Source organism: Perissodus microlepis, chromosome 7, assembly GCF_051167445.1.
Source record: "Perissodus microlepis isolate ML-2025 ecotype Zambia chromosome 7, ASM5116744v1, whole genome shotgun sequence".
Classification (NCBI taxonomy): domain Eukaryota; kingdom Metazoa; phylum Chordata; class Actinopteri; order Cichliformes; family Cichlidae; genus Perissodus; species Perissodus microlepis.
In genome coordinates, this window is record NC_140467.1 from 3,258,208 (window position 1) to 3,281,582 (window position 23,375).

At 40.9% G+C, this 23,375-nt stretch overlaps 2 protein-coding genes across 3 annotated transcripts in view; both read left to right on the forward strand.

Moving 5' to 3' along the window:
- Nucleotides 1-6,190, forward strand: part of tspan9a (tetraspanin 9a) — a 185,923-nt gene extending 179,733 nt beyond the window's left edge. For both annotated transcript variants that reach the window (XM_084932812.1, XM_084932811.1), the window contains one exon: nt 1,138-6,190. In XM_084932812.1, coding sequence (XP_084788938.1) covers nt 1,138-1,209 — 72 coding nt within the window. In that variant the 3' untranslated portion in view covers nt 1,210-6,190. The remainder of the gene's footprint in view (nt 1-1,137) is intronic.
- Nucleotides 6,191-10,424: 4,234 nt separating this feature from the next.
- tspan33b (tetraspanin 33b) lies at nt 10,425-22,143 on the forward strand. Its single transcript, XM_084932847.1, has 8 exons — nt 10,425-10,610; nt 14,209-14,266; nt 14,696-14,823; nt 14,978-15,052; nt 17,648-17,743; nt 18,109-18,237; nt 20,098-20,259; nt 21,871-22,143. The coding sequence occupies exons 1-8, from the start codon at nt 10,515-10,517 to the stop codon at nt 21,937-21,939; spliced, it is 813 nt and encodes a 270-aa protein (XP_084788973.1). The 5' UTR covers nt 10,425-10,514; the 3' UTR covers nt 21,940-22,143.
- The last annotated feature ends 1,232 nt before the right edge of the window (nt 22,144-23,375 follow it).

Genomic DNA, 23,375 nt, shown 5'->3' on the forward strand with positions numbered 1-23,375 from the left:
CATATGGCTTGTAATTGGATGAAGTAAACATCTGTTTAGTAATTTAACATAAAATTGTTTGATAGTGTTAATTTGGAAAGCCAAAAACTCTAGCGGGTCCACCAGACCCATGAACACTGGCTGAGTAACAAAAATATGAACACCACACAAGGGTTAAATAATTTCCCCTGGGGATCAATAAAGTATTCTGATTCTGAATCTGATACATAAGGCACACCGGATTATAAAGCACACTGTCGATTTTTGATAAAATTAAAGGATTTTAAGTGCTGCTTATAGTGCGGAAAATACAGTATGTACGGTGTGTGTTTATCCACAATGCTTCAGAAATCCCAGAAATATTTCCACATTTTAAGCAGGAATCTGTGATTGAGCTTTAAAGCATCCTTCAGGAGCAACTGTCATCCTGTCTCTCAGACTGAATGAAGCAGACAGCAGAAACATTCTGTCAGAGACAGATGAGCTCAGATGTAAATAATTGGGTTGGCTCTGAAGCACTTTTTCATCTGTCCTAACTCCATCTCAGCTGGATGTTTACCTAAAATGGCACCTTTTTTTTTTTGATTGACGCCAGTTTAAGGTGGCATTTTCTCTGAAGCCGCTCTGCGAATTAGGTTTTGAGTGAAACCAAAAGCGAATCAGCAGCTTTCCCCAGCTAATCACAGACCATAGGGATCCCCAGTGGAGTCCACATTTCCTTTTTTTATTAAAAACTATGCAGCATTCAGTATTTTTCAGTTTCCCTGTCATCACAACTTTGCCAGATAATGGTTTTAGGATCAGCCTTGCTACTGTGTTTGATGTGGAAGTATCAGCGGTAATGGAAACTTCAAAGACATAGCTGGCTACTTTGATTCAATGGCATCTCAATTTACTTCACTGGCTTAATGCTTGCACACGCTGTACATTTTGCCATCACAAAGATTCCAGAGCTTCCATTTGAAGGCCATCTGAGAAAAAGAAACTGAACTAAAATGTGTTCGTGATTCAGCACACGATTCATTGTGCATCAGAAACGCAGCCCAAGGCATCAACATAAATAGACCACACGGACACACCTGCACATATATTACACATAAATAGATACTATAGACAGACACGAGCATGTGTTCACGATCTCCTTGTTTTCCTCCACAGCTCCTGGGCATGGCATTCTCCATGACATTGTTCCACCACATTCACAGAACGGGAAAGAAGTATGACGCTTAGCCTTGGGACAAGCACCAAATGGAGAGGAGCCCCAGTGCTTGATGGGATAAAGACTCTGATTCAAACATACATCCATGCTTTCCCTCTTTAGAGCATCCTTTTCCCCCTTCTCAGATCGTCTGTACAGATTCCAGCTGCTCTGTCCTGCTGTCTCCTCTCACCATTCATTTTGCCAAAGAGTAACACAACTGGAAGAGAAGAGGCACCTACTTTTGGCAAGGAAGAGAATCCCATATGTTGTCCCTTCTCTTAAGTACACTTGTTTTTTGGCTTTTTCTGTTCTTCTTTGGCTTGAACTAACCAATTGCTGGAGGGAAGGACAGACATTGAGACAATGAAGACTTTACAAATGCCCAAACAGCCCCCACAGGGCGAAAAAACCCATGAAACTGACAAAGCCCTCCACCTCATGTGGAAGTTTTTTTTTCTTCATGCTTATTAAATTCTAGCCCTGTTTTTTTCCCCTTGTAAATGAAAAAGATCCAACATGGCATGCTAGTTTTCTACTTCACTGATTTATCAATGAAATGACCGTTGTTATTATTTTTATTTTAAACGTATTGTTTTCTTGTTGGATTTGCTTTTGTAAGTATATCATCCTGTGGAATGTAAGTGTCGAACAGATCGGTGCAATGTGTGTGTGGGTATGTGTGTGGGATTGGTTTTGAGGTAACATTGCTGCAGACGGGCAAAGGCATGTAAGGATGCAGAGGTTTAGGTGAAATGAGTTTCATGGAGGAGCATCGCGTAAGCACGAGGAGTCATCGGTGGATTCATTTTACACCAAACATTTGTCTGCGAACAAACTCGCACACATGCATTTTGTGCTGCCACGCAGCAGCATACCTGTTCCCTGTTAGACAATATAAATGATGTAAAATGGCTGTTTATTAGGGCTCCAGCAGCACTGTCAGCTGTAGAGATCTAGGTGATAAAGTCCCCCCTTCGAGAAAACAGACTGGGTTGTGTACGCGCATGCATTTTATCACACAGTTCAAGCTGCAGAGGAGAAAAAACCCACTGAGAAACACTTAGAATCAAGGGCAGGATGGAGCAAAAACCGAGCAGACACGCTGTCTCGTTTCGGCTATCAATAGCGTTAACAGAGGTGGCTCTAGCCTTTCTATACTGAAGATCTCATCCATTCACACCGCCCTCCTCGTGCTTTCTCTCGGTGGCTTGCAACTCAACCCTGCCTCTACCTTTTCTTTTTCACTCTAATTTTCTTTCTTCGTGTCAGGCAGCAATGAGTTTCATGCTCCATCCAGTGCTTCTGCTGACATTCCTGCTCATCACACGTTTACACCTCCGGTTTGCAACCCCCTTCAATTTTACGTAGGCTTCATTTTCTCGCAGCAACCAGAGGTGGGGGGAGATGGGAGTGTGAGAGTGTTGCCAGATCAAAGCTCAGACTGATATGTATGGCAACATGCCCTGTAGGACACATCAGTTTATGTCTGTTTACATCTACATTCACTGCAGGAGGCCAGAGTGCCAGCCTTCCTCCTGGAGACTGAAAATATTCCATCTGCCGTGGCGACTTCAAAAAATGCCCTCCGGTGTGTCTGCTCTAGGCTTCAAAATCTCCAAAGAAACGGTGGAATAAAGACCTCGCTTACTGTCAAAGGATCATTGTAGCTTTTGGAATCATAAGGTTGTATTCAGTTGTGACATAGTGCTTTTCCAAGCAAGTGCAATTAGAGATGTGGGAAGATTGCTATATTTTAATCAAGAACAAAAAATAGTGGTAAATAAGCCGGCCAATAATTACAAAACATTTGTAACAGAATGTTAGCAGATTGTTTTTGCACAAAGGTTTTTACTACAGAGGGAAGATTTTAAAGAAATTGTCTATTTAAGCTGATATCTTACCACAGTTGCGTCTTTACCATCTTTATTTTGAATTTCTGTTACTGAAGCTTTGACCTGTATTGTCATGTTTGCCACTATGCCCTGTTTCTCTTCATCTCATCCATTCAAGCCGATTCAGTTTGTAGATTCCTGCAAGTTGGTTGGACTTCAATTCAGTAGCAACTCTTTCAGAACACAGTAAAAGCTCATATAAACTTGGAATTGTGGAATCTTTATGATGCAGAGTACTGTACTTGCACGAGAGGAATTTAGGATTGTGTTTTACCACCTAGTTAAGTCAAGTCTCCCATTTATAGCCTACATCGCCTGCTCATGTGTAACCAGTAGAGCTGAGCTTGGCTACCAGGGAAGCTGCCAATTAAACCTTTACAAGTGGTTGCGTTCTAAATTGTGTCCTACATTATAGCTGCAATTAAATTTATTGCTTTGAATGACGCATCAATGAAGTACTGTCCATTCCTGCTACCTGAACTAACAAAGAAAATAAGCCACTCATTTACTCACGTGCCCCCTTGATGTGAGATGCTTCAGAGTATCTCCTGAAGTCGTTGTTGGCATTTTAGGAAAAATTAGTCTGATGATTTCTTAATTTAAAGGAGAGTTTTAGGAAGAGAAAGGGGAATTCTTGCAACAGGAAGCAACAAATTTGTGCTGTTTTGTGCAGTGACCCTGCTGGCTGTGATACACTGTCTGCCCCCATATGCTCCAACTCTTCCTGTTGTGTCCATGGGGGAAACATGACAGCTGCTGATATACAGTGCAGGCACGAGCGATCACATTTCCTCTGCTCGGCTGCCTCCACAAACTCAACACATCCCTTACTTACTGCCTCACTCTGCAGACACCTGGCGCTATTCAGTAACTGGCAATGTGGTTTGGACACCTTAAAGCACTCGTAAGGTACCCGAGACAGGTTAGCGGAGGAATAGCTCAAAACAGTTTGGCAAATGAGGCTGTGCTGTATCCTTACTGCAAAAAAAGAAGGTTCAAAGGAAACCCAAGATAGCCACACATGTAACAGAAATACAAGAATGCAGAATAGTGGGAATAAAGCAAATCCGTTGGGAGGTCAGAGCCTCAGCCTGCAGACGCTGTTTGCTCTCGGCTGATCTGACTGGGGCGACATTTTCTTCTCTGTGTAAAATCCTTACCCCATTTTCCATGATTATGTCAGAGTAAATGTTACATTGTGTTTGTAATATGCGGGGATGAATGCCATTTTAACAAGGGGGGCTGTTTAATTATGTTCGTTTTGTACACTTTTCTGCTGTTTAAATGTTTGTTTTTATACAATATGCTGTTGATTTTCTTGTTGTAGGTTCTGTTTTTATTGGCTTTCCCCCCATTTGTAGTTCACTCTGAGTACATGACATCATTAAGCATTTTTTCCTAGAGGATTAGTCTTTGCAGTGTTCCTCTACAACATGCAAAAATGCCTTTTCTGTGTTTCAGCGATGCAGGCGTTTAAAGCAATTAACGTAGAACAAATAGAAGGAAAATCTGGCATATAGTATCAGGCAAAGTCCACAAAAGACATACTGCGCTTTTGTTGTTGTGCTTCTTTGTATTAGGATCAAATTAAATTGAATTAGGACGCGCAGGTATAATCTGCAGTATCTCTTCAAACTGCCAGTGCAGGACCCATTCTGTACTCTTAGAGCATGAACTGTTAGACGACTGTACAACAGAGTTCATCTCGCTCCAGTGTATCAGCTCACCATGTAAATATGCCCATTTTACAAGTGATGTAACTTACTGTTATACCTCTGCCACTTCGCCTAACATTCACATCAACAGGCTGGTTTTCTGACAGCCCGTGCCCTTTTTATGCTCATTTACAGACACTTGTACTGTATGTTATCCACTTTTTATGTCTGCCAGATTTCCTGCCTCTGTTTTCGCTTCAAGCACGAGAGCGGTGTAAATGTTCAGTAAATTTGTGTTTTTGTCAGTACAGTCCTCATGTATTTTTGACTGCATTTTCATCTTTTAGTAAAACATGATTTCTTTTTCTTTCTTTTTTTTAATTGATTTTTTTTTTTTAAGGAGTATAAAATATTCCGTCTCATCCAGGGAAGCACTCCCAGTAAGCCACGGAAATGGTGAAGGAAGGATGCACATGCAGTAATTGGGTTTCGTCTGCTGTGAAAAATTCTGAGCATAAAAACTGTTTTTTGTTGTTGTTTCCTTTCATTTTGTGTGTGTCAGAATCATTTTTTGCCACCTTCGACATATTATTTCTGTAATCTGCTCCTAATCCTTCCCCTGTGCTGAAGCTGAATATGTGAGCAGTGGAAATGTATGCTCTAGAAATGGTGTGTTTGATGTTGTGTTCTGCTGGGTGGCACTATCTGATACCTGCCAGCCTTGTCCTGTGGAGTTTTCTGCTACACGTGAAAGCACTCTGAATATCTATACTAGCTGGTGCACTACTTTCTCTTTACTCGCTAAATCAACTATTTTTTAAATAAAGGAAAGAGTGTCAGAAAAAATCTCTCGGTACAGTACGCTTATTGCCTTTCTTGTCTAATGACTTGATGCTTCGGATTCCCTTTTTATGTTGCCGTCAATTAGATTTGATTCAGAATTTGTTTGTGGGGTTTGGGGGGGGTGCAGTTGAAGACTCGGCATGAAGAGCAAAGTGAAGTGGCGTCAGCAGATCCCATGATACATGATGTGTTCTGTGTATACAATCCCTGTCTGAAAATGGGCTCTTTTTAAAAAAAAGCATAACAAAACCTGGGGGACTGTTGTCCTAAAGACGCTGAGATGAGCTAATGGTGGTGAGCCAGTCAAGAAGAGGTTCTTTTTCTAAAGAACAAAGTGAAGATGATGAAAGTGGGAACCATTGCCAATTTGTCTCACGCTTCAACAGCGCGGAGTGAAAAGCTCAGTATTTTTGTGTGCAGCTTGATCCCCTCCTTTTAACCTAATTGTTATCGGGCCTGTGTGCGATAGTGAGTGGAGTTTATTGTGCCATTCCACCCGGGCTTTTTGTTTTTCCATCACTGTTCCTTCTATGCAAAAAAATAATAATTATGACCTATTTTAGCCTTTGTACAGATTATTTTGTATGAATAACGTACTGAAATAAAGTGAAAAGAATCAATCACGGATACTTTTATTTTTTTATTTCCCACCTCATCCACCGCACAACTCATTTCATTAACCTGAATTTGGAAGGCTTTCGTTTCAATGAGGCTGTTTAATTTGTCCCCACACAGGACTGCTGAACTTGTTAACCTGCAGTGGAGGTGATCTGCAGGTTGTTTCTGGTACTGCTTGTTCTCACACGGTCTTGTTTCGCAGGGTATGCTTGTCATCTTTTAAACATCACATGCAAAAACAGCATGGCTCATACTGCTGCAGGGTTACTGTTGCTTCCTATTATTTGTTCTTTTAAACCTCCACTGTGCTTAATAGATCTGCAGTAGCAGGTGGAATTTTAGACACATGCTCTCAGTTAAGGGTTTTCAACCATCTAAAGATGTCAAAACTATGCAGGTACGTTGGTTGTTTTATTCAGAGTTCAACACAACACAGCCATGCCATCTCATCGTTTTCACACACCTGGACCCTATTGTTTTTCAATAGGTCAGCTCCAGGTTATCTAATTGGTATTTTGCCATGAAGCAGAGTTATGAGTGTTGTATCATATGATCTGACCTCCACAACCACACAATATGCCACCACCAGTATGGGGTATATTTTGGGATGCAATAACAGAAAAGCAGCCAGCAAGTGCTCAGAATATCTGTCGTTCCCCGTTGCCACCCAGCCTAAGTATGGTACTGTTAGAGGTTTCTTGCAGATACAAGAGAGTTTGTCTTCTCCACTGGTGCTCAATAGGGGATTTGTTTTGTTGCTTTCTACAATAATGTAAGGTCTTGACCTTATAGTGCTCTTCAGATAGTCCCATTTACTGTGTTTGTGTGCTTTTAAGTCAGAAGTGGAAGCAACTGGGATGCTGCAAAGAAGCATACAGCTGTGATATCTAGTTATTTTCCACACTGAAGAAAATAGTACCAATAAGAAAAAAAAAACCTTGAGTGGGTAGATCGCAAATTTTAACTGCTGCTGGTTATAAATGTCTTGGCTGAAAAAAGTTACATTTTATTATTATAATGACACAAATTCCATTAATAAAGCAAAATTGGTCAAATCACTGTATTTTGTCTGAGTTCATGGAAGGAGGACGACACCACTTTCTAAATATGAAGCCATAGCCAGCAACTGGCTAGCTTTGCTTAGCTAGGATTAGCATTACAGATTAGCATTTTTTACAATTACAGATAAAGCAAAATTAGTGTAAACATTACAAGATGTTTGGTTTTTATTGGCCATTATGTTACAGATAAATACATTAACATGTCAAGTTCAAACCATGAATCAAAATGGGGAAGAAAGGTGATTTAAGTGACTTTAAGTGAGTATTTCAGAAACCGCTGATCTTGTGGGATTTTCCCACACAACCACCTTCAGAGTTTGCAAAGATGGTCTGAGAAAGAGAAAATATCCAGTGAGCGTAGCTAGACTACTTCAAGCTAAGAGGAAGGCAACAGGAAAGGAAGTCAAATAACCACTTGTTACAAGCAGGCTATGGAGAAGTTCATCTCTGAAAGCACAGCACATAAATCCTTGGAGCAGATGGACTACATCAACAGAAGACCACACCGGTTGCAACTCAAGTCAAGCTGAGGCTCACATGGGTTCACCCAAACTGGGCAACAGAAAAAAGTTGCCTGGTTTAATGAGTCTGGATGAGAATGTCCGAATTTGGCATGAACTACATGATGACATCAATCTAGCCCACTGTTTCCCAACCACTGTGCCACGAGAAATGACCAGGTGTGCCGTGGAAGATTACCTGGTTCCACCTGATTAGTACTCCAGGCGATCGGTGTGAGTAATGGGCAGAACAATTACATTATCTATCGATTACATTAAATGGGTTGCCAACTGCCAGTAAAACAGAAGAAGACGAAGAAGAAATTACATAGCAATACATAAATATTTGAAATAAAAAGTAGTCACTCTGACCCAGGTCCTGGAGAAAATTCCGACCCAGATGAAATGACAGAAGAAAGCAAAAAAGGTATACTGGGGACAAACCGAGCCAACTCCGCTATGCCTGGTGTGCGGGAAAAAATTATCAATGTGTTTTTTGTGACATTTTTGTTTGGTGGTGTACTGTGTGATTGTTCTAATATCAGCTAATCCAAAATGCTGCAGCAAGAGTACTGACAGGGACTAGAAGGAGAGAGCATATTTCTCCTGTTTTGGCTTCCCTTCATTGGCTTCCTGTTAAATCCAGAATTGAATTCAAAATCCTGCTCCTCACATACAAGGTCTTAAATAATCAGGCCCCATCTTATCTTAATGACCTTGTAGTACCATATCACCCTATTAGAGCACTTCGCTCTCGCTCTGCAGGCCTACTTGTTGTTCCTAGAGTATTTAAAAGTAGAATGGGAGGCAGAGCCTTCAGTTTTCAGGCCCCTCTTCTGTGGAACCAGCTTCCAGTTTGGATTCGGGAGACAGAAACTATCTCTACTTTTAAGATTAGGCTTAAAACTTTCCTTTTTGCTAAAGCATATAGTTAGGGCTGGACCAGGTGACCCTGAATCCTCCCTTAGTTATGCTGCAATAGACGTAGGCTGCCGGGGGATTCCCAAGATGCATTGAGTTTTTCCTTTCCAGTCACCTTTCTCACTCACTATGTATTAATAGACCTCTCTGCATTGAATCATATCTGTTATTAACCTCTGTCTCTCTTCCACAGCATGTCTTTTATCCTGTCTTCCTTCTCTCACCCCAACCGGTCGCAGCAGATGGCCGCCCCTCCCTGAGCCTGGTTCTGCCGGAGGTTTCTTCCTGTTAAAAGGGAGTTTTTCCTTCCCACTGTCGCCAAAGTGCTTGCTCATAGGGGGTCATATGATTGTTGGGTTTTTCTCTGTATCTATGAAGCGCCTTGAGGCGACTTTTGTTGTGATTTGGCGCTATATAAATAAAATTGAATTGAATTGAATTGAATTAATATGAAGTAGGTGCCGTGGCTCCAAAAGTTTGGGAAACACTGATCTAGCCTAACTTGTATCAGTGGTGACATAATGGTTTGCCCCATGTACCTCCAGGATGTGGTGGAGTGATTCAGCAACAGCGTGATGCGAAATTGTTGCACATACAAAAAAAAAATCTGATGATTCATGACACAATTTTCAGAGCATAGTACCATCAAAAACTCTAATATATTGATTGGAGCCAATCACAGGAAGATCCACCATACTTCTAATTTCTGTGTTCAAACAAAGCTCGAGGTATCTGCACAGCTAAGGACATCACTATGGTATCACCCATCTGTATCATCTCTCTTTTCATATCACTCCCAGGTAAAGTAAAAATGTTGCATAATTACAGAGTGCAACCTCCTCCCAATTAAGGTTCTGTTCAACTAAAATCTGATTTGTATTCAATCTAAAAAAAAAAGGTGAAACTCATTAAATATGAGTCTCTGGCAAGTCACTGAGTAACTGAGGGATCTGGTGTCCTTCTGTCACTCCACAGGAGACGTCAGATGTAATGATAATTAACAAGTCTGTGATCAAATATTCACATACAGTATACTGCCAAGGACAGTTCAAACTACATTTCTGAATTATGAAAATCAGTTAGCCAGTGATGATGTAACACATTAACTTTATAGTTACGTTTTTGTGCTTCCGGTCATTCTGACAGATGATCCTTCATCACCAGTCAATAATCAGCTTTAGTCTTTCAATCTATATCTCTTCACAGAGTTTGTGGCTTGACTTCTTTCTTTCTTTTTAACTTCTTTATTGGTTTGAATGTTATTTACTCAAAGTTTGGCAGATTCAATCTAAAGCACACTGGAGACATCACAGCAAAAGGCAATGTCATGTAACTACATTAGATGTTCTTCCTCTCAAAAATGTCATTGTCCAGCCTCTGTCAACCGTCCTTCTGCTTTATTCACTGGAACAGTAATCTGAATCTGTAATCTGCAGACTAGAACATGAAACTTTCACAAGCAATAAACATTAATACAGAAAGACGAGTGCACTGCGTTTGCGCGATGTGGAATCTAGGCCCTTTGACATAATGGCGAGAGGAGACAGAATGCACAGGGGTAAACTAAAGGCAGCTTGTAGGCCATTCAGCTGCAGTCAGCTAGAGATATTTTTTGTGCAATCTGACCCATCAGCCTACATGGACAGTTCTGGGTCTCACCAGCACGGTGAGGCAGCGTCACAAATCCATGCCCCCCTTTTTTTTAAGCCACCCCGACACCAGCACAGCCTGCAACCCACCCGCTTCTCACAGATTCACATGGCGCCTGCAGATCTGCTGGGTGGGGCAGGAACTGGGGACTGTTTACAAGTGAAACTCGCTGTAGCTTTACACCTCAATAAATAATGGACAGGAAACTGAATCTGGACCGAGCTGAGACATTCTCTTTTGTCAACCCGTGGATCAGATACTTTCTCTTCTTCTTCAGCTTCTTATTTTGGGTGAGTAGAGTTACAACGATAAAAGTGTTGTGCCGTCCTGGCAGACAATATACTCTAAATATTTTGGAGAATGCAAATCACCAGCAATCAGAGAGCTTTCAAAGAAGACAGATCTGCTACAAAGAAAAACCAAAAAAGAAAAAGTATATAAATAATAAATGGAGAAAAGAAATTCAGCTATTATCAGGAGTTAAAAACAGCAGGAGCACCCAGCCTCCATGCTGCTACCTATTTCACGTTTAGTACAGTTACATATGAGAACTTTGATTGCCTGTATACATCACTGCAGCAATGCATTCGTAACAAATAAATCGAGTACTGACTCATACTAAACCATAAAACACCATGTAAGCACACTAGTACTCTGTAAATGAATTCTACTTGGAAGCTGTTTCTGAATGTAATAACTGCTGCATCATTTCACAGCATGATTGCACAAATGCAAAGTCCACAGTTACAGTGCTGTGAAAAAATATTTGCACATCCCGGTTTCTTGTTTTTTTTGCATATTTGTCTCATTTATAAATTTCAGCTCATGTAACCAATTTTAATATTACAAAGATTGTCCAGATAAATGCAGTTTTGTAAATGATGCTTTCGTTTATCAAGGAAGGAAAGAAAAGCTATCCAATCCTACCCGGTGCTGTGTGAAAAAGTAATTGCTCCCTCAACCTAATAACTGGTTGTGTCACTCTTGGCAGAAAGAAATGCAATCAAGCGTTTGTGATGACTGGTATTTAGTCTTTCGCATCGCTGTGGAAAAATTCTGGCCCACTCTTGTTTGCAGAATAGTTTTAATTAAGTCTCATTGGAGGGTTTTCAAGCATGAATGGCCTTGTTGAAGGTCACGCCAAAGTATCTCAACCTGATCTGAGAAACCTTCAGTTTGTTTTGCTTTTTTGAGCCATTCAGAGGTGTACTCGCTGGTGTGTTTGGATCATTATCCTGCTGGATTGCCCAAGTGTCCTTAAACATGAGCTGATGGATGGACATTTACAGGCCCCCAGACAATCATATTACTATTTGTATGAAATGTTGTGTTAGTTTTATGCCAAACATTCCACAAATTTTAACTTTTATCTTGTCAGTCTTCAGCATATTTTCCCAAAAGTCTTTGGGATCATCAACATGTTACTGTTTGGTTTTTTTTGGCAAATTTGAGACGAGCCTCTGTGTTCTTTTTGGTCAGCAGTGTTTTCGCCTTATAACTCTCCCATAGATGCCGTTTTCGACATCAGTTTCTTTCTTATTGTTGAATCATGAGCACTGACTTTAGCTGAGACAGGTGAGGCCTGCAGTTCTTTAGATGTTGTTCCAGGTTCTTTGGTGACCTGGTGGACGAGTCGTTGATGTGCTCGATGTGTTGGTGAAACAGAAAATAAATTGGTTGATATATTTGAACGATATTCTTAATGGTAGATAAACTGTTACATTTCAGGCAGTATAGTGGATACATAATTGCATAAATGTGTGAGCACGCTGATGTTAATGGATGCTTATATGTTTTTTGCTCACTAGCACAGGAGATGATCTGACCCAGTCACAATTCAGCCCCTGTCAAAGTCGCTCACACCATCACACCTTCCCATTTCTCCCGTATTCAAGGACAGGTGCCCTAAATCGCTTATTTTCTAACAGATGTCAGGCATACACGCACTGCTGATATGACATAATCATTATGCGTTTTGTGCAAGTCTTACATTATACAAGCTCCTCTACTGTGGCTGTTAGTGTAACAAAAAGACAACAAGACAACTGGGAAATGATAGAAGGGTACAGCAGATACACTGAAGCAGCCATTAAAGCACCACGTCCTCCATGAGCAGTTGCTTTCGCACAAAAACACACACTATTAAAATAGAGCTGTTTGGCTCACTTACTTTCCCAGCATATTACAAGTCGAGCACACAGATCACATCTCTAGCTCTGCTAACTCTCTACACCACCATTACATCCCCGTTCATCCAATCCTCCACAAAAACAGCAGGGGGGCAAACACTGTACTGTGCTCCTACTGTGTTTAGAGCCAATCAGCAACAACTGCACCCGCAGCAGCCTCATACCCCAGCCCATGTTGACTTTGTTTATCAGACATGGGCTCAGGAGCGAACACTGCAGCCCTAATCCATCAGGCCTTTGTCCCCACGTCCCCGTGGCTCAGTTGAGCTGGCTTTCACCTCCACACAAAATCCTCTGGGAGAAGTCTGATTCATCCCTTTGAAAAGCCTGAAAAACAGAGCTGGAATACATTCACTGTGTAAGTGTGTCTCCTGTTGCAAATGCCACCCTCATTCACAAAAGGCACAGTCAGTGGAAAACTGACAAAAGGAGCTGCAGGTGCGCACACTCCTACACGACAGAAAATACCCCTTAAAAATGTACAATGGTACTTCCAAAGAAAATAGGCGCTATCCATGTTTTGTGTTTTGGCAGCTTTTCTCTTTTCAAGGTAGATTATTGATTCAAAAAGTAGTACCATATCCTGTCATGCAATAATTTACATCTCCAGAGCACAGAACACCAGTTTGGCATGAAGGCTGGCTAAGGAAAAATTATACCTCTTTCAAGGAAAATTACACCCGGACAATGGTTCTTTGCGACCTCTAGAGATCCAATACAGGCTTCTGAGACAGAAACAAATCTGTGTTTATAAAGGCTGAACAAAATGCATCCTTTATACACAAAAGCAAACACGCACAAATTAGTAATCAGGAGAATGTCTGTGAATTCGGAGGCTGGAAATGGAAGCCAAGACCACACACATTGTTATTCAAGGTGAGAAAAGCAATCACAGAGAGAAGGGAAATTAATGTTGACAATGCAATCAACGGGAAGCGTTAATTCCACCTGTTTTCCACTCACTTGGCTTCTTTAATACATCGATTCTATTTGGGTGAACTCACCTCTTCAGCAGTTCACAACACGTTCGGGTAACACTGTTTAAAAGAAGCGCACGCACACACATCACAGTCAAGAACTAAGTGAAGTTAGGGTGGATAATAAAAACAATTCTCTAACCAAGGTCGAGTTCTTCTCACAGTTCTATAAATCCTGATAAAAACTGGAGAGAGCAGTTTTCAGTTCTGGAGGATTTCCATCGCAGTCACAGGTGGACTGAGTCTGATTTCTGTTACGAGGTTCCACATTAAACCGAGGTCCATATGTTATTATTTTTTTCCCTGTTGATATCCATCTGTCCGTTTACCGTCAACACATAAACTAGTGATGCAGTTACCATGGCAACGGGTGCCCTGCTTACTCAGCACCTGAGGAAAAAGCCTATCATCACTAATCTAATCACACCTGTCCTGCAAACAAAAGTCCAAGTTGGCACCCTGGAAGGAACATGTTTCCTTTCAACAACTTTTCAAACATCCAAATAAAGACTCAACCTGGATAAATTACAAATACACTGCATTTTCTGGGCTTTGCTATTGCTATTTAATTACCAGTTTAGAAGTATCTGGTGTTGAATTTCCCAAGCAGAATACGAAGGACAGACAGCAAACGCGATAGAGGAGAATTACTTGCTTTCTTTGCTGGTGAAAAATAAATAAAAATTGCTGGCAATAATAAAATCATCTCCTTTTTTTTCCAGGTTTTCTCCCTGTTGATTGTTGCAATTGGTGTGTATGCTAAAGTCCAGAAGGCCACAGGTACACAAGACGACACTTTTCGCTCACACCTCCTAAACTCCAAAGTGAATTAAAGACCAGCGATAAACCGTCCCTCATAAAAGAGGTGCAGGAATGAGGTGGCACTCTCCTTGGGATCGTAAACTGTTTAGCTTTCCTGGCACAAAGCAAACGTGTGTCAGGCTTTAGCCTTCATTTTACCTGGTATCTTTAATTTTGTAATTACTATGAGATATATATATAGTTGAGAGACAACCAAAAATTTTTTACCTGTGTTCATTGTGCACAACCCCACAATAGATCATTAATGATTGTAGAGTATGAAGGCAGCTAGCGCAGGAAGGGACGCTGCAAAGACAGGGAAACAAGGTGCATGATGGAATTATTTAAATCAAAATCAGGTATTGGGGTTGGAAATAAACAGAGGCTGTTTTCCCGTCTTTCTGCCAGACACGGTGAGGGACACGTTCCTGATCGACCCGGCTGTCATCTTAATTGTGGTGGGGGTGGTCATGTTCTTCATCACTTTCTGTGGCTGTATCGGAGCTCTCAGAGAGAACATTCGCCTCCTCAAGACAGTAATAGACCTCACAGACACATTACAAATACTGGCACAGTGTTTTGCTTCCATCTAATCCAAAGCCAAGTCTCACATCTTATGTGTAACAACTAATCTGTCCTTTAAGATGATATTAGTCACAGCCTTTTAATATTTTTGTCTTTACTCCCTAGTTCTCCTTCAGCCTCACACTGGTCTTCCTCACCCAGCTGGCCATAGCGATTCTGGGCTTCTTTTACTCCGATCAGGTATCTGAATCTTTACAGACTGTTCTGTGCGCTGGCTCAGTTATTCTATGAGGCCACTTAAGGCCACATTCAGGCTCCAGTGATAACAATGAGCATTATTGATTTATGGTGTCATTTCCCGGCTTTTGGACATTCTGTACATTTGTAAACTGCAGTATATGCAACTTAATAAGGCAGACATCTGATCCCACAGATGGGCCAGCTTAGCCCACAGGGGAAATGTCTTGTTAATGTCTGTGCTGCGCAGCATACACAGGAAACAGAAAGGCGTATACGCCAGCTTCCAGTGAGAATCAGTGTTTGTGTCACTCTCTATAAATCCTCCAAATGACTCAGGCTTGTTCTGTAGACTGACAGAAAATACGCGAGAACTTTCTCTCTGTATTACAATGTGATTTGAAGTGACTGGATATAAAAACTATTTGGGTTTATTGTGGCAAAGTTTTAAATGCTAGTGGCAATAACGGCAACGACAGCACTGTGTTCAGTGAGCTAATTGTTGGCACCTGGGGACAATGGAAAGAAGCAAGAGTATGCTTCCAGGCAAACTCATAAACTTTAACGTACTACATCTCTATGTATATAAATAAATAATGGTGTCAGTAGCAGTATCAGTACCTTTGACCACTGGAGTTAAAGTTTTATTGAGCTCGCTGACATGTTTGGTCTTTGCATTGATGCGTTTGTTTTGCAGTTATTCCCACAGACCACAGCTTTTATTGATTTCAACCTGAAGTCAACCTGACTAAATAGTCCCATTCGCAGCCTGTCTCCTGCCTCTCTAATTGATACAATTAGAACAATTTAAAACAAAAAAGAATTTTAAAGATTGTTTTTATTATACATTAATAATAAGTTTAATTCCAGGTCTAGATACATTAAAAATGTCTGTTTTTGTGACCATAGGTGATCTACTCTGTGGCTGCATGAATGTACATATGTACTACAGTACTATATCTCAGCCTATATCTTATACTTATATGACCCAAGTGATTGGTTTGGAGACTACAGGGATGAGAAGGATCCCCCTCCACTTATCCCCTTCACTAACATCCCATTAGGGCTCCACCGAGAATAAAAAACACAACAGCCAGCAGCGGCAGCACTCGCTGTCATCAGTGGCGGGGTTCCTGGTGCCTGATGATACCTCTCCTCTCCCTTGTGTTCTCTGTCAGCACTCACACTGCCTGCTGCTAAACAGAGTAGTTTAACAACCCTCCCAGCATCCTTCCTCGCTAAATGATTCAAATGCTTCGGTACTTCAAAGTGGAACCAAATGTTCCATTTCAACAGATCCCTTGAAGGAGACTTTGCCGCTAATGACACACTGTGACGGTAGCCTCCAAAGCCCACGAGCAAACTGCACCACGTGGGAACAGAAACAGGGGAAGGCACAGGGTGAGCGTAAGGAACATTGTAAAAATCCTAACACAAATTAACAAAACTACTTCAGGATAACATTTTGGGCTATTTTGACAGTGCTCACAGTATTTATCAACATAACCTGTTCTAACGTAGTTTGTAATGCGAACAATTCACAAAGCCTTTAGCAAAGCATTCAGAGAAGTTCGTTTTAATGAGAATTTAAAGTTCAGTGGCTCATTATTATACAGTGCTCCTATTAGCATATATTACATCTGAACTCAGCCTGTATAACCAGGGCCCTCTTTGTTCTCAGCGTCTTAAAGGGTGGAAGAATAGCAAAAACAAATATTAACAATGCAAGCCCTCGTTAATACTCTGAAAATGAAAATAATCTTACAGACAATGAAAGTTAAAGTAACAAGCAGGACAAAATTTCACCGTCTGAATCAGCCTCGTTCAGTTTCAAATGCTGATAACTCAGTCAGATAACTCAAATAATGTATTCATATATCATCTAGGTTTTGTTTATTCAGCTCGAGAGGAGCTGATGAAAATCCACACATTATAATAACAAATGGCCAAGTTCAAGTAATTATCTACTATAATGTAGAACCTGCATATGTGCTTTGTGTTTGGTATGCGCTCACAGGCACAAATGGTTTTATTATCATTTATGCTGTACTTCCTGCTCTGCTGCCGCCTGGTTTACGTGCATCCCGCGGGACGCTTATACAATGTAAACAGGACGATGTTGTGTTACCTCCAAACCCATGTATTAATATTTGTTTATTTTCAGAAAAAACTGAAGTGGCCTTTTATGGAAAAAAAGTTCAATGCAACGTTGAACATGAATACCGTTTATGCAAATGGTGAAAAGTCCCACAAAAAGTAGATCAAATCTACAGCAAAGCCACCTGATTAACTATGAATAGGTGTCTGACAGCTCCCCAGAAACCGTTTTAGCTTGGATTTGAAATTATCCTCGACATCATCATTTCAAGCTTTGTGAGGATTTTCCACTGCATCTGTTCAAAAGAGGGTTCACAAAAAGGTACTTTACAATCCTCCAAAATGCTACCCGAGTAATTAACTGAGAGATCAGTTGTGTCAATGAGCACCTTAGCAGGCAAGTAACAAAGATATCTGTAGATAGTTTATAGTAAAACATGCAAAATGTTGATATTAAAGCTGTTATTCTGTGTATTCAATCAGCCTTTTCCTCTCTCTTAGGCACGGGATGCTTTGGGAAAGTTTGTAAAGAAAGCAATTGTGCACTACAGGGATGACCTGGATCTGCAGAACCTGATGGATTACATTCAAAAAGAGGTGCTCTCATTGGCCATTTCCACTTAGCCAGAGTGGCTCCTTTTGTCTGTAGAAGTCTTCAAACTGATCAGATAGTTTATTGGATGCATCTGAGACTAAAGCAAGAAGCCCCAGTTTGTTTTGTTTGTTTTTTTGCCTTAGCGAGGGTTTCCACAGGAGGCTACATGCAACTTACAGTTCCTGTTCTCTGTGGGTCACCTCATGTGAAACTGCTCTTCCATCTGCACATGCTGGCACATTTATGAGTTTGGGTTTTCCCACGGGAGAAGCCCTGACTGGCAGGATGCCCAGTACAGACCAACACTATGTTTCTAAATATACACCCGATTTCACTTTTCACTCTTCATTTTTCTTTTTCCCCCCAGTTCAAGTGTTGTGGATGGAACAACTACACTGATTGGTCTTGGAACCTCTACTTTAATTGTACACATGACAACCCCAGCTCTGAGCGCTGTGGTGTGCCTTATTCCTGCTGTACTCCTGTTCCTGGGGAGGTCAGTCTTTCTCTGTTTAGCCTCTTAACATACACAACATGTACAAACTAACATCGTGGCTTAAAAGAAACCTTAACACAAACCTTCATAATCTTAAGATTATGTATTATTAAGATTGCTGACCTCACAATTTCAGTCAACATTTCAAATTTGTTCAGTGTGTTAAATCTTCTCTGTCGTGCCGAATTCACTTGATTAAGCAACTGACAAATCAAACCTCCTTCACATTTATGATAAACAGAAACAAGAAAGGCAGAAAGACAATGACATGAACAGAACTGAAGAAGCAGCTGTATGATGATGAAACAGGCTCTTAACATTTTATTAACAGAGAAAAATAAATAAAACTGCTGAAAATTTAAAGTTACAAAAGAAATCTTGTATCTTGACTCAGCAGAGTCTTATGCAGGAGCTTGGTGAGTAGAATAGACTGTAGCAATAAAGGATAACACACGTAAAGCTACCCAGCCATGTCGACACAAGTGTGCGCTTATACAAAACGAGTCAGTCGTGTGTATTTCACATTCACCTCCACACATCTCTCTCTGAATGCAAGATATGTATGTGGCCAGTATTCAAAGGGAGACAAAGTATGGCAGCTATGCATGCATTTCTTCTAAACTTGGAGAAGAGGACTTCTATAGGTCCCTGGAGTCTCCAGACAGTTACATTCGATTAGAAGTGAGGCTTCTCTGTTAAGACATCAGACTGTCTTATCCAACAGAAGTGAGACTGTCAGCTGATGATGGGGATTCAAGACTTTCCACTGACAAGCTGGCATTAAGAGAGACCCAAAGAAAATTTGAAATCTATAAAATATACCCGATACTTTAGCTAATGGTCTGTGGATGCTGAATTATAGCCAGCACTGCCTGACTGTGACAACCTGCGTTATTTTGACATGTACGCAAGTGTGTCCAAACTAAGAGGCTCTCAGTCGGGAGGTGGCAAGAACACGTCTGCATCTGCTTGTAAAAGCAGTTTTTGGTATTACCTTCCTTTCCTTTGGGATTAGCTGTCATGGACAGAACTGGTCTCATAATGGCCAACCAGTTTCTCTCTTAAAAGGAATCTGCAAATTGATTGGTTGAGTACCTGAATGTGTCACTGCCAGGCAATTTCCATTGTAAAGAAGAAAGAAAAAAAAACATGTTTAACATATTCCGATATGATCAACCTTACAGTAAATTTGCACAGATGATTCCAAATCAAAGTCTTCTTTCATGAAGGTTTTATGATATTTTGAGACTACTGAATCAACACTACAGCTATCTGCGTGCATGAGGATCCATGCTGTCATACAAACAGCATATATGTAAATGTCTGCATGAGCACAAACTTTGGATTCACAAATACACGCAAAAAAATCTTGTGCAGACGCAGCAGCACAGCTTGAAAACCACCACTGAGGAAAAAACATCTATCACACCATTGATTAAACATCATGCAACTCTGAAAACAGATCACAGCAACATTTTACAACATGGGGTAAAAATAAAATAACATTAAAAACAACTAAAAAACTATTAATTAAACAGTTTGAGAGCTGTTGCTGTGCTGCGACCTGCTGGTAGTACCCTGTAACTGCATGGTTCCCTCAGGGATTAGGTAGCTTTTCTTTTCAGAGCCAGTGGGGTTTGCTTGTACTGCTCACATTATTTTCTTTCCTCTCAACAAACATCACTCTTTCATTATTTTCAATTTACTTTCAATTCAAAGTAAAAACAAGCAATGTGAAACCAGCAGCATGAAAGCGACGTCTGAACGTATTTCGAGTGCTTTAGGTTTATGTGCTTATCAATGTAAGTATCATGCACTCAGTGTTTTGTCTGTCTTTGCTTTTGTTCATCTGGCTTACAGGCAGTGATCAACACTATGTGCGGTTTTGGAGTTCAAACGCAAAACTTCATGGAGGCAAACAAGTCGATCTACCCAGTAGGCTGTGCAGACAAAGCAGTGATGTGGATCGAGTCTCATCTGCTGTTGGTGGGAGCTCTCGCCTTGGGTCTGGCCTTGCCTCAGGTAACCCAGTGTAGTAATTAGGCAACACAGGACTAGTAACTTGCCAAAAGGACTAGTTTCATCTTGAATAAGACTACACACAAACAAGCCAATATAGCTATTAATGAAAGTTTGCTGGATTCAGTGTGTAGCAATCAACATATTGACTGGAGACGCTCCCTCAAAGGCAAACTTCAAACTGGCGTTTTTGGATGTGGCTGCGAAAACAGTCCAAGCTAGACTTCAGCAATCAGAGCCATGCAGGCTTTATACTCTCATACAAATCTCAATCTGAGAGCTTCCCACGGCCTTCTTTTACAAGTTCAATATTGTCCTTGTAAAAAAATAAATAAATAAATTTAAAAAAAAAGGGATAAAACTTGGATTCTAAAGGAAACCAATGAGGAGTAGGGTTAATGTGAGGCCACTGTGATTCAAGGGATTTGGAATGGTGTGTTCTACCTAGACAGCAATAACCAGGCACATTGGGACAATAAAATTTTAACTGCACATTATTCATTTATTACACTATCCTAGAATGAGTACAGGTTAATGTGCAACAGAGGTAGAGGGGTGTGTGTGATAATGTAATATGTCTAAGAGATGCTGACGACTCCCTGATTCTCACTGTGCAACGCACCACGATCCCCCAGCATTTCAGCTGCAGCAGACGGAAATCTAGAGAATCTGAAATGCCAGAATTTGAAAAGCTTGAAGCTCTTCTTCCTCTTCTAAATCCCTCCCATGTTGTCCCATAAATATGTACCAAACATCTATGCTGACGCCTTCTATTGCAATGGCAGTTCTTTATACTACTTACCTGCCAAAATTTCCCATCATGAACTACATTTTTTAAAGCCTGAACAAATGGGTCGAGAAATGTATTCACACCTAAGACCACCTAAATTACAAAATGCTGACAGGATGTGTTACGGGGATGATTTTGTTTTGCCCCTCAACCAATGATGCTAAAAACATGCCTTGATAACTAAATAAAACCATTCAATACACATTAGGCAAACATGAAATCAAATTAGCACTTATAACGAGCTGCCTCTAAATAATTACTCTGTTTACTTATTAAAATGTTTCAGCTAATATTAAATGGCAATCTAGCAGAAGGTGTAACTTTAGCACAGGATGTTTAAACTGATTTGTCTCGTTCTCATCTGTACGCTAGGCTCTGCAGTGAATCTGCAGAGAAGCACAAATTACCCACAAGGCCCGACAGAGCAATTGCATTAGTTTTCTAATGCTTTGATGTGCCGTAAATCTGATGAAGTTCTCTTTTAAGTCTTGCATATCCTCTCAAAACACTTACTGACACTTACTTTGTCTGCATAACAAGCCAAAGTGTTAATTATTGACTGCTGTTTAAAAGCTGTGTTTGCAACCTAATGGTTTGGTTTCTCTCTGTAAGAACACCTTATGATCGGCTTAACAGGTGCGTGCAAATGTGAGTACGCAATTATTTTAAGTGACTCGTTTGAGTCAGTCTCAACTAATTTGGGAACCTTTCTTCCCAGCGCCACATTGCAGCACCCTGCTAAGGGACGTTGAGATGCTCGGTACAGAACGTACAGTTACAGAGAGCCTCTTCTGTGATCTAAAGTGGCTGCTGTTGTCCTCTAGATTGCAGGAATTGTGCTGTCCCAGATCCTGATCTCTCAGATTCAAGATGAGATTACCTCAGTGTTGTGAGAGCGCTACGACAGAGGGGAATATAACGAAAGAAAGGAACTTGCAGTACTCCACTCAGCTTCTCTGACATGTTCAAGGACATCTTTTCTACAGCTACTACTGCAATATCCGGGCATGTGATATTCTTAACATGTGGTTGCCTACAGGTATACAAGTGTGATGCACTTTAATGTATTATTTATAGTCAATTATACAGGGAGTGCAGAATTATTAGGCAAGTTGTATTTTTGAGGAATAATTTTATTATTGAACAACAACCATGTTCTCAATGAACCCAAAAAACTCATTAATATCAAAGCTGAATGTTTCTGGAAGTAGTTTTTAGTTTGTTTTTAGTTTTAGCTATTTTAGGGGGATATCTGTGTGTGCAGGTGACTATTACTGTGCATAATTATTAGGCAACTTAACAAAAAACAAATATATACCCATTTCAATTATTTATTTTTACCAGTGAAACCAATATAACATCTCCACATTCACAAATATACATTTCTGACATTCAAAAACAAAACAAAAACAAATCAGCGACCAATATAGCCACCTTTCTTTGCAAGGACACTCAAAAGCCTGCCATCCATGGATGCTGTCAGTGTTTTGATCTGTTCACCATCAACATTACGTGCAGCAGCAACCACAGCCTCCCAGACACTGTTCAGAGAGGTGTACTGTTTTCCCTCCTTGTAAATCTCACATTTGATGATGGACCACAGGTTCTCAATGGGGTTCAGATCAGGTGAACAAGGAGGCCATGTCATTAGTTTTTCTTCTTTTATACCCTTTCTTGCCAGCCACGCTGTGGAGTACTTGGACGCGTGTGATGGAGCATTGTCCTGCATGAAAATCATGTTTTTCTTGAAGGATGCAGACTTCTTCCTGTACCACTGCTTGAAGAAGGTGTCTTCCAGAAACTGGCAGTAGGACTGGGAGTTGAGCTTGACTCCATCCTCAACCCGAAAAGGCCCCACAAGCTCATCTTTGATGATACCAGCCCAAACCAGTACTCCACCTCCACCTTGCTGGCGTCTGAGTCGGACTGGAGCTCTCTGCCCTTTACCAATCCAGCCACGGGCCCATCCATCTGGCCCATCAAGACTCACTCTCATTTCATCAGTCCATAAAACCTTAGAAAAATCAGTCTTGAGATATTTCTTGGCCCAGTCTTGACATTTCAGCTTGTGTGTCTTGTTCAGTGGTGGTCGTCTTTCAGCCTTTCTTACCTTGGCCATGTCTCTGAGTATTGCACACCTTGTGCTTTTGGGCACTCCAGTGATGTTGCAGCTCTGAAATATGGCCAATCTGGTGGCAAGTGGCATCTTGGCAGCTGCACGCTTGACTTTTCTCAGTTCATGGGCAGTTATTTTGCGCCTTGGTTTTTCCACACGCTTCTTGCGACCCTGTTGACTATTTTGAATAAAACGCTTGATTGTTCGATGATC